This window comes from Eptesicus fuscus, chromosome 4 (genome assembly GCF_027574615.1).
Source record: "Eptesicus fuscus isolate TK198812 chromosome 4, DD_ASM_mEF_20220401, whole genome shotgun sequence".
In the NCBI taxonomy this organism is placed as follows: domain Eukaryota; kingdom Metazoa; phylum Chordata; class Mammalia; order Chiroptera; family Vespertilionidae; genus Eptesicus; species Eptesicus fuscus.
The window spans coordinates 75,068,307-75,084,274 of NC_072476.1; the positions used below are offsets into that span (position 1 = coordinate 75,068,307).

The following is a 15,968-nucleotide window of genomic DNA, read 5'->3' on the forward strand; positions in this document are numbered from 1 at the left end:
TTGCTAAAAAATAAAGGGCGGTTGGTATGCCTATAGATGGTTACCTGATAGGCCTCTGTTGCCAGGAAATTATGTGCAAAATATACGAGTATATTTTTGTACCATTTAAGTAACAATAAAATGTATCCACCACCCAGACTTTTCATAATTGTACCCTCTGCTCTCCACCTTCAAGATGCAACCACCTTCATTTTGTATTACACATTTATGATTCCCTATTTAAAAATTTTGAATTTTACATAACTGGCTTCTCTGTAGGTATTCTGAAACTGGCTTCTATTTTTTAGTGCTATTAAAAAGTCATCTATCCTGTGGGACATTTGGGTTGTTCCTTTTTATTTTTTGCTATTACAATGCTGATACGAAGATTCTTGTGTCTTCTGGCACATAAAGGAGTTACTCTTAAGTTATATGACTACGAGAACTGCTGAGTCTTAGCATAGACAGATGTTCACATTTGACTTGGTAATGGCAAACTGGTTTCCAAAGTAATTGTACTTTATGCTAAGTGAAATAAGCCGGTCAGAGAAAGACAAGTATATGATCTCACTTATTTGTGGAATCTAATGAACAAAATAAGCTGATGAACAAAATAGATCCAGAGACAGAAGATTCCACAGTCTCTCAGAGGGAAGGCACAGTGGACGGGTGGGAAGAGATCAACTAAAGAACTTGTATGCACATATGCATAACCTATGAACATAGACAATAGGGTGGTGAAGGCCTGGGGTGGGGAACAAGGGTGGGCTAGAAGGGGTCAATGGGGAAAAAGGGGGCATATGTAATAGTTTCAACAATGAAGATTTGATTTAAAAAAAAATGAAGTAGTTATACTAAGTTGGCATTGTAAGAGTTCTGTTCCTCTAGGGTGCATCTTTATAAACAATTGGTATTTCCAATTTTTGTGAAGTTAGTGAATGTGAAGATATGTAGCATCTTTTCATTTATTTAATGGCGATCCTATAGGTTAAGTACTAAGGGAATGAATAAGTAATAAAACCAATTTAACCACAGGCTAACTTATATAAACAAGAGTTAAGTTCTTAGGAATCTCAAGAACGTTATAATGAAACGTTAAAACATTGAGGTACTGCTAGACTGATTTCACGTGTACCGGTATTTAGATGTCTCCAGGTAGTTTTGAGCTGCCTATTCATGAATCGGTAGTTTTAATTTCTATAGCTGTAATTTAAAAGATTATACTAATCTTTTTGGGGATACATTTTTAATTTTAAATGTAGACACCACAAACTGATAATCATTTAGGGAAATGTTTCTTAGGCCACTTTGGCCTGCCCAGTCTTCAAGAGTTTCCACAAATGTGAAAAAAGCTAAAGGATTCAATACCACCAAACCAGTATTACATGACATGTTGAAGGGTCTTCTTTAAGAAGAGCCCTAGCCGGCGCGGCTCAGTGGATAGAGCGTAGGCCTGCGGACTCAAGGGTCCCAGGTTTGATTCTGGCCAAGGGCACATGCCTGGGTTGCAGGCTTGGTCCCCAGTAGGGGGCGTGCAGGAGGCAGCCAATGAATGATTCTCATTATTGATGTTTCTCTCTCCCTCTCCCTTCCTCTCTGATATCAATAAAAATATATTAAAAGAAAAAAGATACAAAACAAGAATAAAATGGCAATAAACACATATCAATCAACAATTGAATCTAAAAAGCAAAATAAACCAAACAAAAAATGATTTTAAAAAAGGTTTATAGTTGTGACTAAAGTTTATTCTTGTATTACTTATTGTATTACAACTGTAAATGTACTTTTACCCACCCCCGAGTTCTTTCAGGTTTCTTTGGCTATATTCACAGAAGTGGACTCGCTGGGTCATAAGGCAGTTCCATTTTTAACTTACTGAGGTAACTCCATACTGCTTTATGATGTCTGCATCAATCTGTATTCCCATCAACAGCGCACAACGGTTCCCTTTTCTCCACATGCTCACCAACACTTGTTGATTTATTGGATAGCCATTCTGACAGGTGTGAGATGACATCTCATTGTGGTTTTAATTTGCATTTTTCTGATGATTAGTGATGTTGAACATCTTTTCATTATTTCTTTTGGCCATCTGCATTATCCTCTTTGGAGAAGTGTCTATTCAGGTCCTTTGCCCACTTTTTGTGTGGAGTTTTACAAGTTCTTTATAAATTTTGGATATTAACCCCTTATCAGCTGTATCACTGGATGTTCTGAAGAAGTAACTTGTGAATGTCCAACAACAGTTAGATGGTTGTCTAAATTGTTCCAGAATATAGTGTAGCTACCAAGTCAATGTGTATTTATTAACAGGCAAGTTTAGAAATAAAACTGTATAAATTCACTAATAGTTCATTTATTTTAAATTGTTTAATGAAGTTCTTAAAAAAACAACATAAGCTTGAAACGGGATACTTTAGAATAAAATTTAAATCGTCAGACCAAGAATGCTATTATATGCATAGAAATGAATTTCATTCATGACTGGCACAAAAATCTAAAGCTTAGTGTAACAGTATTTACCATATCACTTTTACCAATGGTTTAGAAATTGTGATTAGTTTTTAAATTTTAATTTATGTTGAACTGAACAATGATCTATGTGGATGTCTCAGAAGACTGTTTTATATCAAGTTAACACAAGACCGAGATTAAGTATTACAATATGACAGTCACAGCTTCAGCAGTTTCTATATTCCAACTGCACAGTTATGAGAAAGTCCAAACTCAGAACTGTGTAGTTCAAATGCTACTTTTCAAGCATTCCTAAAGCATTACATGTAAACTATTGGGAGTCAGGTTAACTCATTACAAAATTAAAATGGTGTCAAAAACAGGTATAATATCAAGTAAAAACAACTTAGAGTTTGTACTTTATTAGGCTTTTTATTATCTTCTCCCACAACCTAAATTCTGGAGTCTTAAAACTCTTTTTTTAATCCTTACCCGAGGATATTTTTCCATTGATTTTTAGAGTGGAAGGGAGGAAGGGAAGAGATAAGTGAAACATTGATTGGTTGCCTCCCACACACCCTGACCCCGGCTGGGGATGGAGCCTGCAACCCAGGTATGTGCCCTTGACTGGGTATTGAACCCAAGACTCTTCAGTCCGAGGGCTGACACTCTAACCACTGAGCCAAACCAACCAGGGCTTAAACTCTTTCTTGAAGATGTATTTTAGAACATGATACCCAAGTTTCAGCCCCAGCCCATATCCAACACAATTGAGCTCTTTCTTTCTTCCTTTTTAAATATATTTTATTGACTTTTTACAGAGGAAGGGAGAGGGATAGAGAGCTAGAAACATCGATGAGAAACATCGATCAGCTGCCCCCTGCATACCCCTTACTGGGGATGTGCCCACACCGAGGTACATGCCCTTGACCGGAATCGAACCCGGGACCCTTCAGTCCGTAGGCCGACGCTCTATCCACTGAGCCAAACCTGTCAGGGCACAATTGAGCTCTTTCAATCTCAAACATTTTCATGTGCAGGTAATAAAGGGTATAAAACCCCAAACCCCATTTCCCTTAAAATTTCGTCGGTTAAAGTGATCTAATCTCAGGCCTTCACTGTTGGAAAATGTAAATCTCAAAAAAACCAAACTACTCTTCAGTTATGCACACATTTCCCCTGAAATACAATAACACATTTAGAATAAACTATTACTTTTATAAATGGGCATTTCCAAAATTATGTATTTTTTAAAGACTAAAACAAGCCTCAATAGGATACATTCATACACATTCATGCAATCTATCCTTATAATGCTTTATTCAAAACTTCACCTTTCAATTATTTTTTGCAGAGCACTATCATTTGGTGGTAGAATCAACTGTTGAGACATACATCAATAGGAGTTAAGCTAAAATGTGGGGAAAATAGTTCTTAACTTTTACTACACAGATAAAAAAATATTCAATAAACAAGAGTGCACCAATGTGTAAACTAAGAGGAAAAAAAAACACACCTAAAAACAAACAAACAAAATAACCCTCCCCCCAGCAACAGAAACAATACAAAAGACCTATGTGGATCCAAAATAGGGGGAGGGAGAGAAAGCTCATTTCTTTCATTAAAAATCAGAGTGAAACATCTATAGTTAAACAACTTTATTAACATAGTCAAGCAGTGATTAACATTCACATCTATTATGTCACATCATACAAATGTAAATACAAAATTACTACAGTACAATATATATTCTCTGCATGATCCAAAATATTTGGTGGCCCCAAAAAACTCTCTTTAAAATTCAGCAGCTTATCAAAAATTAAAACCGTATTCTATTTAAAATGAAGATCTGTTAGCACAGAGTTAGACTTCAAGAAATATCAATTTAGTACAGTTTGAGAAGTTGCAGGAGGGTATGTTTGAAGGACACATTCTAACATAGTGTGGCAGGTACAGGAAACATCAGATTTAAAGCTTTTAAGCATAACTCATACAACCTAAGTTGTCAGCAGAAAGATCCAGTTATTTATAATTAAAGCTAAAACTACTACATTATTGCACCCAATATTATTAACATGAATATTAAGTGTAAAACTTTTTTATAACACGAAGTGAAGTTATTAACCACGTTTAAACACCTCTTCTCACAGATAATCTATTAAGTAAAATTATACAGTATTGTCTAATTATCATCTCCATAAAAACCATCCAATCTTAATTTAGTTATATATCCACAGAGGAAAAGAATAATGAAATGAATGGTGAAAGTACAGTGGAGCCCCTTTAGGAGGCTGGTAGCAGGAGGGGACCAACACTGCCTTGAAGGCTAACCATGTTACAGAATTAAGACTTGCAAAATAGCGAATTCGGCTTAATACCAAGCCATAGTATAAGGGGATCCTATGATTAACAAAAATTCTAATAAAAGGGAAAACAACATTTTCCTAATTAGTGATATAATGCTTGGCAAATTGATTTAGTTTGATTTAAAAATGTACAAGAGGTGAAAAAGTCATTTAACTTCCCTCAAAATCATGCATAAGGTGAAAAAATCATTTAACTTCCCTCAAAATCATGCATACATTGAAAAATACGTCCTGGGATACAAATCAGAATAAACAGTTGCTATAATTTAAATGCATACCTTAAAATTAATATGTATAGTAATTAGGAATAAAGATAAAGAACTCTATACATGTAATACCAATGGGGGAAAGATCTACATAAGACTGAAAAAATTAGTCACAAGTCACCTGGAGAGTGTACAAGTGAATGAAACTTTTATGTAAAATTTAATTTTTAAGAGGCATTAGAAATATCATCATATCTAATACAGTATGAAAGGTACTAAGTAGATATACAATGCTCTTGCATGGTATTACTACTAGATAATGTCACACAGTTCTTTATTGATCTGATTTTTCATCTAGATTATCCCAGGCCTTTAACAATCTGAAGACCAATTTTCTTAAAGATTTTAATGCCTACACTTCAATAACAATACTACTAGCAAGTTAGTGCTTCCTCCTTGTACTATTTGCAAAAAGTAATTCAAGCAAAGCTGTATTTTAAGGTACTACTCAAGAAAGGATTTAAATTGCAGTTATGCATGATACACTCTTCGCCTGAGAAGAATGTTTTTGCACCGTTATCTGTTAATACATTCAATATGAATAATATAAAAAATTATACAAAGAAAAAAAACCACACCTCCACTTTTTTTTCCTTTATGGCAAAATATTTGTTAAATTTAAAGTGTTTGAGACAAATTCTGGCATTTCAGTTATGCAGGGCAATTTAATACAGAATAGAAAAATGTCCACTTTGCTATCTTGAGGGTTTGAAGAAAAGGAGGACCAAATTAAATTCACTTTCAAGGTAAACCTACAGGAGGGATTTATACCACCCTAGTCAGCTAGAATAAGGACGGGAAAACCAGACTACATGGGAAGATTCTTCATGAAATACACTAAAAAACAAAGACTATAAGTATAATGATCCTTTATAAGCATATGTCACCAAAGCAAACAGAATACAAGAGTATTCACCTGAGATAAAACTTGTATCTGAATATTTTGTAACTGAGTAGACAAAGCATTTCAATAGAGGAAAGTCAGCGGAAATTATTTTAAAATATACATCTGATACTATTTTACAATATATGCAATTTAAGCAATTCAGATCAATGAAAAAGTCTTAACAAAAAATCACAGTGTTTATCAATATGTTAATTACAAAATGTATGCTACTTATTTTGTTTTTAAAGATGTAATGGCTTGGTTAAGTGTTTTAAAATCTATTTTTCTGAAATCTAACTTGCGTCACAAAATCAAGTAGCAATAATGTAAAGCATCAGAACTGGCTCTTAAAGATTATTTACATATTGATTATTTGGGAAATAACCAAAAAATATAAAAAAGTGATTTTTTTTACATAGTATGAAGTTATTAAAGAGATTAGACAATACAAAAAGCAAAATTCTTTCCTGAATAAATGAGTATCTGTGGCACTAAGTTTATCTACTAATGGACTAAAAAATGAACTGCCAAATATGCATTTAAATTATATTAAATACACTTTCTGTTTCCAACTTAGGTTGATCAGCAGCTTTTGTTCTGTTAGAATCCTTCAAAGAGAGAAGCTCAAACAGGAAAAAGAAGGCATATATAAAACAGTAAACACTGACCTCCTGAGGTTCCTACAACATAAAAATATTCAAGTAGAAAATCTACATCACTTAGCAGCGGCTATGTCTGTAGTTGAGCACACCAACAGCACTTTAGTGTGTAAGGAGCAGATGAAGTAAGCCGTGCTTTAAGCATGCCAAGAGGCAGAAACACTGGAATGTAACAAAGACAAACTCACAATTTCAGAGACACTCAGTCAACATTCAAAACTACTACGACTATACCACAAGAATTAAGTTGCTTATACATATATATATATCCCATGATGTATTAGAATAAATGCTAAATCAGAGCTTACCTCAAAAGAACTTAAATGGCTTCTGCAAATTCTTATGCTATACTAAGTATCTGAAATATAAATTAGGAACACAATACCTCATGGGGAGGAGGGGGGAATAAAAAAACCCCAACCCAATCTCAGGTTGCCAGTTATATTTAGGTAATTTATTCTCTATTTTTAAATTAAATTTCCTTTTAATTAAAAAACAGGTTAAGTGGTTATCAAATGAGCATATTCTTATGTGACATGTCTGCCTAACTGAAATCAATTTTTAATCAACCAGGTGACAATATTGCTTTTTCAGTCAACATATAATTACAGGTCCAAATAATTTTATTGAAGGTTGTTTTTGTGTTTAAAAGCATTTAGAGAAGAATTTTGCCATTTTCTTTCAATTTAAAATATTACCTATTCTAGAATATTAAAATATCTCCCATATTAAATTGTGAAAAGTATTTAAAAAACAAACTAGAGAATATCACTAGAACTTAAGGATAAAACAGCTACCCCAATTAGGTTTTAAAGACTAACTAGGTAGGAAGCAAATTTTGAGCTCCCAGTGAAGTAATGGTAGTAGAAAGAAAAAAATGCTACATCCCATTTGGATCCAACTTATAATTAAAAAAAAAAAAAAAAATTTTTTTTTTTTTTGGATAAGGAAATAGCATTTAATTTTAGGCTCTACAGACTGAAATTTGCAAAGCCAAAGTACAGGAAAGATGAAAGAACATGTTAAAAAAAATACACACACACACACACACACAACAAAAACCTTTCTGCATGCTACCATGCATTTGAAATTTTTTAAAACGGTATTTATAAATTCACACACATACAGCTCAAACTTCAGTGCAATGGCTGTATCATTCAACACCTTTAGAAGAATAGAACCATGCAAAGAGGAGCAACTGCTTATAAAAATGGTTATTCAGTATTTATTCTGCAATGCAAAGGTGACAAACTAAAATATAAAAAGGTTGTTATGGCTTAACATTTTTGTTGCAGATTAAATATGCAGCATTGAAAAATGGAAAGGTGTGGCTTCATCTCTGACCAGCAGAGTTAAAAAGAAAAATCTCTCCATTTTCCTTCATCATCATGGGATACACTGTTCAGGCAATCCAAATTAATAAAGACTTGAAACTTTATATGGAGACAAGATCAAGTGTACCAGTTAGGATTTCACATTCACAGTATATAAGAAAATACACATGGAAGGAAAAGTAAAGGGTTAACTTAACAAGGATTTATTCACAGGAATACATGTAAGTAGAGAAAAAATAACAGAAAAGCTAAACAAATGAAATGAAGAGGATCCAAATCAACTTTCACTCTGTAGCTTTTTACTTGCACCCTGTGTGCATATATCTAGGGCACAGAGGGCCACCAACATGCGCCAATACAGTGTAGGAACCCTGCATTACATCCATTAACTTAAACATATCCTTAAGATCATGCTTTGAACAACAACAACAAAAAAAAGCTTAGAAGGCATTATGCTGAGTGGGAATAAACATTGAAATATAGCAATCATGTCTTCAACTTCTACAATTGTCTTTATGTGCCAACTAACATTTATGTAGCCTCTTACAGATCTTTTACCATGTAATTGAAGTTTTGAAATTTGATGAAATCACTAGTAGTATATAACCATGCAGAAAGCACATCACACTGACAGCACAGAGGCAAAGATTTTGCACAGGTATATCAGCTTTCCACATTGTGCAGGTTACACACAATACAATATCAATCTTATTCCTAACAGATCCTAAAAAGGTATTTTCAAGGCCTAGCTGTAAACTACAGTACTTTATATATCTATATTCTTAATAAAAATAAAATCCACAAATCTTAAAAAGGAATTTTAAATGCAGGGCTATATTGAATTGGTAAACTGCAACACAAACTGGCGCAACAGAGGTAAATGAATACCAATCTCACTCTACGTGATGCAAGCATGCTACTTACTTTCCCACTAATTTACTTTCAATCACTATGAGCCAGAATGCATGCCTGAACCTTAAACTGCACTTTAAAATTAACGTCTTGGCCTAGAAATTAAATCTAATGAAGTACAACCATCAAATTATATCCACTACATTAATGTTTTAATGCAAAATCAAGAGTTCTATCTTTTGTTTGATACGTCCAACCCCATTTATTCCTCCCTCCCTGCCCACCCCACAAAGGTAAAAGGAGTGACTCATTTGGCATTTCACAGGGTGCTTCATTGTTTAAATTAGATTTTTTATTTCCGACTTTTTTTTGGGGTACCTTAAATTGTAACTTCCAAGAACCTGCTTCTAGTATGGTTCGGCAAGCTGATTTTAATTCTATTAGCTTCATTTGTGTAGTTCTTTATCAGCATGCAAAAACAAGGCCCCATCGCATGGGAAAATTTATAAAAACCTTTAAATAATAATAAAAAAAAGCTTCTTTACTGTTTGTAACCCCCATTCTTAGGTTTCCTTTATTGTGCGCTATATAAATTTTCCTCTTTTATCCCTATGCATCATTTATATGGTTCTTGTTTTGGTACAATTCCCCATAATATTCCAGAATGTACTGTTTTGTGAGTAGACTGAATAGGTTTTGTTTGTTTTTGCTTCTTCACATCCAGTGCGGAGTTGTAATTGAAGACAGATTTCCACCCACAAAGGCTCCAGATGTTAAAACGTTTCCCAACATCGACAATACAGTGACGGCAACACCTCCCTCCCGCCCCTCCCAGTAGGGTTGGGATTGTACTGTATTCCCTACTGGTTTACCCTTCCCCCCTGTAAAGGGTAACATTTTCCCTGGGTGCAGAGGCTCCCTCATAGTCTCCAAGACTGAAGGACCTGTAAGAAAACAGTTTTATAGTTTAACAATTGTTTCTCTTTTGAAGTCAGTGGACCACAAAATTAATCAAGTAATGATGCTATCTCTACCTAGAGAAAATGAGAAATCGGACAAACTGCCTAATGATAACCATGTTGCTTCCTTCTATAGTCTCAACTGTCACCTGCATCAGATACAAAAAAGGGACACCAAGCTGGGACAACCATGGAGAGGTGCGTAGCATTTCATAAAGACAAAGCATCCCTTTTTGCCAGTATTCCCAATATAAAGCAAACAAAAACCCCAAAGCTCAAAGGGCATCACTTATTTTTGGTTGTCTGATGTTTTCGCATAGGAGGTATTAAAGGTGTCCACTACACTCAGCAAATATAAAAAAGTAAATTTTAACACCTTTTTTCCCCTCTTTTTAAATATATTTTCATAGATTTTAGAGATGGAGAGACAGAACATCAATGATGAGAGAGAATCATTGATTGGATGCCTCCCTCACACTTTCACTAGGGATGAAGCCTGCCACTTGGGCATGTGCCCCAACTGGGAATTGAACCTCAACCTCCTGGTTCATAGGTCCACGCCCAACCACTAAGCCACGCCAGTAAGGCAACCTGGACTTCTTGATGCTACTAATTAATAATTCTTCTGACCCTATTTCACTCTGTCATTTTCTATACTCTCAGAACCCTTGATTTTCCTGGTAAGAACTTTTTCAGTGGTAACATTTTTAATGATGAAAGTGACACCAAGAAATATAGGTAGATTACTGGGAAATTGTAACTAGTATCTGACAGTGGAACTTTCACAACAAAACTCTATGAACCACTCATGCCAAACCTTGGACATTTATGAAAGTTCATGTGAATTCACAAAGGCGACTAGCCCATCTGTGGAGAAGTACAAGCAACCCCTTTACTCTGCCTCTGAAAAAACGGTAGAATACAAAAAAAAGGCAGGAAAATATACTGATTGACTTTTATCTCTAATTAGAAAACTAAGAATTACTACATACTAGGTTAGAAAAATCTCTGACAATGTATATCAGATTGCTTAAAACCCAAATACCGTATTTTCCGGCATATAAGACCCCCGACTTTTGAGATTTTCCTGGGTTAAAAAGTCGTCTTATACACCGGAAAATAACTTGTCTTAGAACATGGTCACCACAGTTAATTTGTAATTGGTGATGTGATAGAGACAACAGAAGGTAATAAATTTGGAAGTGCTTGAGACTTAGCTCACATTTGAATCTTTTGGCCCTTGATACTGAAAGTCATTCTCATCTATTGCATTCTCATGATTTAACATTAAGTGAATCAAGCACTTTTCCAAAATGCTAAGGCCATAAAACAGCTATTAGGACCCAAGACCCCCAGGGACAACACACACAAAGGACTCTGAGACATTCCAGAGGCTGCAATTCTATTTCTACTGTCTTCTAGGTTAATTAGACAAACTGGATGTTGGAATCTTTCCAGGTTTAAAACCTAGCTCAGAGTAAACAAGCAAGCAAGCAAGCAAATAAAACCCCAACATTAAAGGTAATTCTATTTGCTACACAACTGCTGGACACACGAGTACATTCTCTGGCCTTCAGTAAAACATGTCTCAGTTTTTATCTAAAACCTAAAGTTATAAACCCTGGTTCACTGTACCTGTACTGGCCCATGTTCCTAACCTTTGTTGAACCAACTTAGTGTGTTAGGCAACATACCCAATTTTGGCATCAGATATTATTAACAGCATTTAATCCTCAAAAGAACTCAATGAAGGAACTGAGGCCAAGAAACCAGAATTGTTAGTTCAACTTAATAAGTATGGAAAATCTCAAGGAACAAGAGTCCAAGTGGACTTACTCTCTACCACCCCAAATCAAAACAATCTTCCACTGCCCATTTAAAAACAACAGTGCTAGGCCCATTGGTAGGTGTTCAATAAAAATGTACATTGAGCCCGGCTGGTGTGGCTCAACAGTTAAGTGTTGACCCAGGAACCAAGAAGTCACCAGCTCGATTCCTGGTCAGGGCACATGCCTGGGTTGTGGGCTTGATCCCTAGTAGGAGGGTGTGCAGGAGGCAGCTGATCGATGGTATTTCTCTCTCATCAATGTTTCTATCTCTCTATCCCTCTCCCTTTCTCTCAAAAAAAATCAATAAAAACCTATATTTAAAAAATGTATGTTGAAGATTAAATACTAAATATTCTTAGATACTGAGACAAAACCCACTTCCAGTCTACTTGGGTTTTCCCTAAAGTTCACTACATAATAACTCCTTGATATATCAGAAATTCATGCTTTAAAAGTAAACCACTTGCATTCTGGTGATCTCTTACAGGGCAAAAAAAGGCAACAGTTAAAGCAATGTTAAGTATTCTAACTAGCATGCCAGCTTGGATTTCTTTCTATCTAGGATTCAAAGTGGAACCATGCATTTTATCTTGCTTGATGGTTCTCTAAAATATTCTACTTAAGTAATTTAAAATAGCATGATACTGTTTTATCCAACCTCTGTAGAAAACAAATAGCTCTATTCTATTCAGTAGTTTTAGATAATAGTCCTAAGTTTCTTCATCCTGAAAAATTCTAAGCTACTTACAACTTACCCCTAATTATGGGACTGCAGCTCAAGTGCATGAGGTTAAACACCATAAAAAGCTGCAAGACGCTCTTTTAAGGGAGGCGGAAACTGGTCAGAGAAACGCCTCCAATTTTCATCTCCAACTTGATTTTTAAATCCATGAAGGATCTGCAAAGTGTGAAAAAAAATCATTAATTTATCAATAACAAAAGATAAAACTCAGATCTGCATAGCTTCAGAAATAAAAAAAACTAGTGATTTTATTATTTTAAAATTTTATCCATTTTAAAGTAATAATTCTCAAACTTTGTTGGATTCTATATTCTATGTCTTGCCTTAAAGCACCTCACTGAACACGCTAAACTTTTTTTGAGAAGTTTAGAATTTAACAAGTGTCACAGTAATAGATGCTAAGCAATCTCTGATATAATACTTATGAAAAACAAAAAGCATAGAATTCACTCAAAGGAATAAAATTTCTATGCTATATTAAGTTTTGTCAAATTGGAAATATACAAAGCTTTGGATTCCTGGCTTTAAGTATATATAGTTCACTAATTTTATTATTAGGTGATTCAAACATGGAACAGCATTTTACTTCTTTTTTTTTTGTTTTGTTATCGTTGAATGCTGACTAGAGTTAATCAAACAGGGGGCACTACTAAAACAAAGAACTATGTGGGTTTAATCCCCATGGAGACCACTTAAGATTTACTTCATTCAAGTTTGTATTATACTCTAAATCTCAGCCAGCCATCCTTGAAAATATATATTAATTTGCATAGGTGGGATAATTGGACCAAGGTATCAGTGGTACTGCTTGAAAACAACTTTTTTATTGAGAACAAAGATTTAGGTTGTATAGTCTACCAATATTGATTTGAGGAGTTTAGTTTCATATGAAATATAAAAATAATTCAAACTTTCCAACTACGACTGTAACAATTCCAAGATGCGTATCGTAAAGTCTTTTTAGTTACCTTACAGAACATGTCTCTCAGATCATCTTTTGGGTTAATCCATGATGCAACGGCATCACAAAAAAATATAAAATCCTGTAACAAGCAAGAAATACATTTTAGATTGATATTATATTTGTCAAACACACGAAAAAAGATATATAAACTTCAAAATATGTATGATATAATCCTAGCCAAAATTAAAAAAAAAAATCAACTACAATCATAAAAATTGTAAGTGAATTGCTTAATGGTTGTCCTTATTACTCTACCATGAACGAACCTCTCCTCATTCAGTTTATATTGCAATTTAATGCCCTTTTATGTTTTATTTTACATCACAAAACACATCTAATAAATGTTTAATATCAGCAATGAACTGAAAGTACCAAATGAACATCAATTAAAAAAGCTTCATTAAAGAATTACATAAATGAAGTAATAATATAGTTCTAAGTAGCCTAAAAATAATTTAAAGTTAGTTAAAAGCATACAACAAATAAGCTTAATTTGAAGCACAGAAATGAACAGATCTAAATTTTAAGACTAATCTTCATATAGAAACTGAAATGACCAAGTTAGAAAAAACTAATTATATAGCGACAAATAACACCTAACCTAACCCAACCCAACCCAAAACAAAAAAAAAACCCCAATGCTTAGACAATTTAAAAGATAATCAGATTATTCTGACTATAAGAACAAGGTGACAACAAGCAAAGCCTTTAAATACTTAACTAAAGTTTTTTAAAATATAGATTATCAAACTGAAAACACTCAAGATACAACATTCAAGATGTAGCTGGTGTCCTGACATGTTCACTACTTTAAATGATCAAAGTGTGATGTTAGAAACTTAAATATATATACACATATCTAGAATTTGTGATTAAACATAAGAAAACATAAGATTTTTTTCTTTTAACTATATCCAAATACTTATGTAAAAAGTAGAAATTTTTACCAATTCTTAAGTTGGTAGTGATTCATGACCATATACATGTTACTTCATGTGTTAATTAAAAAAAAAAAAAAGTAGCTAAAATTCCAATGGGAAAATGTTCCTTTTAAGCATAGTAGACGTCATATGATACCTCTACAGCACATTTAAGGTGACACAAAGTTCTTAAATAATGAACAAAAAAAACCCCAACTTACTGCCAGGAGGTTATTTTGCAAGTAGAAACCATCTCTAAAGATAGTAAGTTATTGTTTTACAAATGTGAAATTAGTCAAGATTTTTTCGAATTCTAGTTTGTAAGTTTTCAATGCCTGTCACCCACATTAATCTGGATTTTATAAGCTGGTAATGTAATGCATGTTTATAAACCTGAATTAAAAACAGAGTACTTAATACAAGACAGAAAATATTAAAAAATGTTTAAAATACCCATCTCTTGGAAGAGAATGGTCATTTTCTTGAAAACCCTGCTTATCCTTTTACCCTTTACAATTAATCTGTTGAGGAACCTGGGACTTTTAACTGTGAGTGCCACGGCTTGCATTTTATTGATTTCCTATACATGGTGTCAATCAACACGTTTCTATTTTGTGTGTCTTGCAAATCTGCAGTTGGATTCAGAGATCTGGTCAGATTCATGCTTGATACTATTGCCAAATAATTTTTTTTAAATACTAAAACTGTCTAAACATAATAAGAATTAAGACAGGAAACAAAATAAGGATAAATAAACCATAAGTTCTCAAAATTAAAGTAGTTTCAATGGCTGATTCACTATTCTATTTTACTCACTACTGAGTTTGTCAGTTTGATTCTAATTAACAGAAAGAGTATTCCACTATTAGGTCACTCTCTTAAGTATAAATATTATCACTCAACAAATTGATATTCAGGGATGGGAGACATATACAAATTCTTGGAATGTCTTACTTGAATTACTCCACTGGGATTCACACTGATCATAGTACAAATTCCACGAAATGCTGAATCCTTTTCCTCATTGTCCCTTATGTTTCTCAGAGAGGTGCACCTATTAAATTATAGAATTGAGTTTAGCATTTAAGTAAGAAGCAGGTTCAATTACAATACTAATGAACAGTATTTAATGGAATAAGCAACACCATATAATGTTTATATTAAAAGAATTTTCATAAAGCTTAAGTTTCTCACACTTACTGTATGTGGGCCCATCTAATTTCAAATAATAAAAGCCATAAAATTCAAATTTTCCTATTAATAGATTACATCTATAAAATGGACAATTGATTTTAATCTCTCATTTAAATTATTAATGAGCTTGAGCCAAGAGTAAATTACCAATTTAAAAGACTGCGTTATGACTTGTATTCCATTAAACACTAAAATGACTGAATCGAAAGATTATCAATTGAAAGAAGCAGAACATAGGATATACTGCCACAATATAAACTATTATTTTAGAACTTATGGTGTAGATGTTTAACTTTTACATTAATAAGCAAATAAGATTTTATACATAAATTTAAACATGTATTTCTTAATGCAATCCAAGTTTTCAAATTAATTATAAAAAAAACATAATGCAAAAACCTAAATTTATAGAATTTGCATGCATCTTTATTTTACTGGTGGATATTTAAATGCTTTTCATGTGTAATCAAGCTTAACACAGCAAGCATGTGACAATCTTATCCCATGCATCAATTAGTCGTTAGCCACAACATAAAATAAATATACATGACGATGCTGCTG

The 15,968-nt window shown here is 33.6% G+C and overlaps 1 protein-coding gene across 1 annotated transcript in view; it reads right to left on the reverse strand.

Annotated features, from left to right (window-relative positions):
• Nucleotides 1-9,083: 9,083 nt before the first annotated feature.
• TNPO1 (transportin 1) overlaps nucleotides 9,084-15,968 on the reverse strand; it is an 84,007-nt gene continuing 77,122 nt past the window's right edge. Inside the window, exons 22-25 of the mRNA XM_028139626.2 lie at nucleotides 15,168-15,267; nucleotides 13,298-13,372; nucleotides 12,343-12,485; nucleotides 9,084-9,743 (exon numbers count right to left, since the gene is read on the reverse strand). Of these exons, the coding sequence (XP_027995427.1) occupies nucleotides 12,378-12,485; nucleotides 13,298-13,372; nucleotides 15,168-15,267 (283 nt within the window). The 3' untranslated portion in view covers nucleotides 9,084-9,743; nucleotides 12,343-12,377. The remainder of the gene's footprint in view (nucleotides 9,744-12,342; nucleotides 12,486-13,297; nucleotides 13,373-15,167; nucleotides 15,268-15,968) is intronic.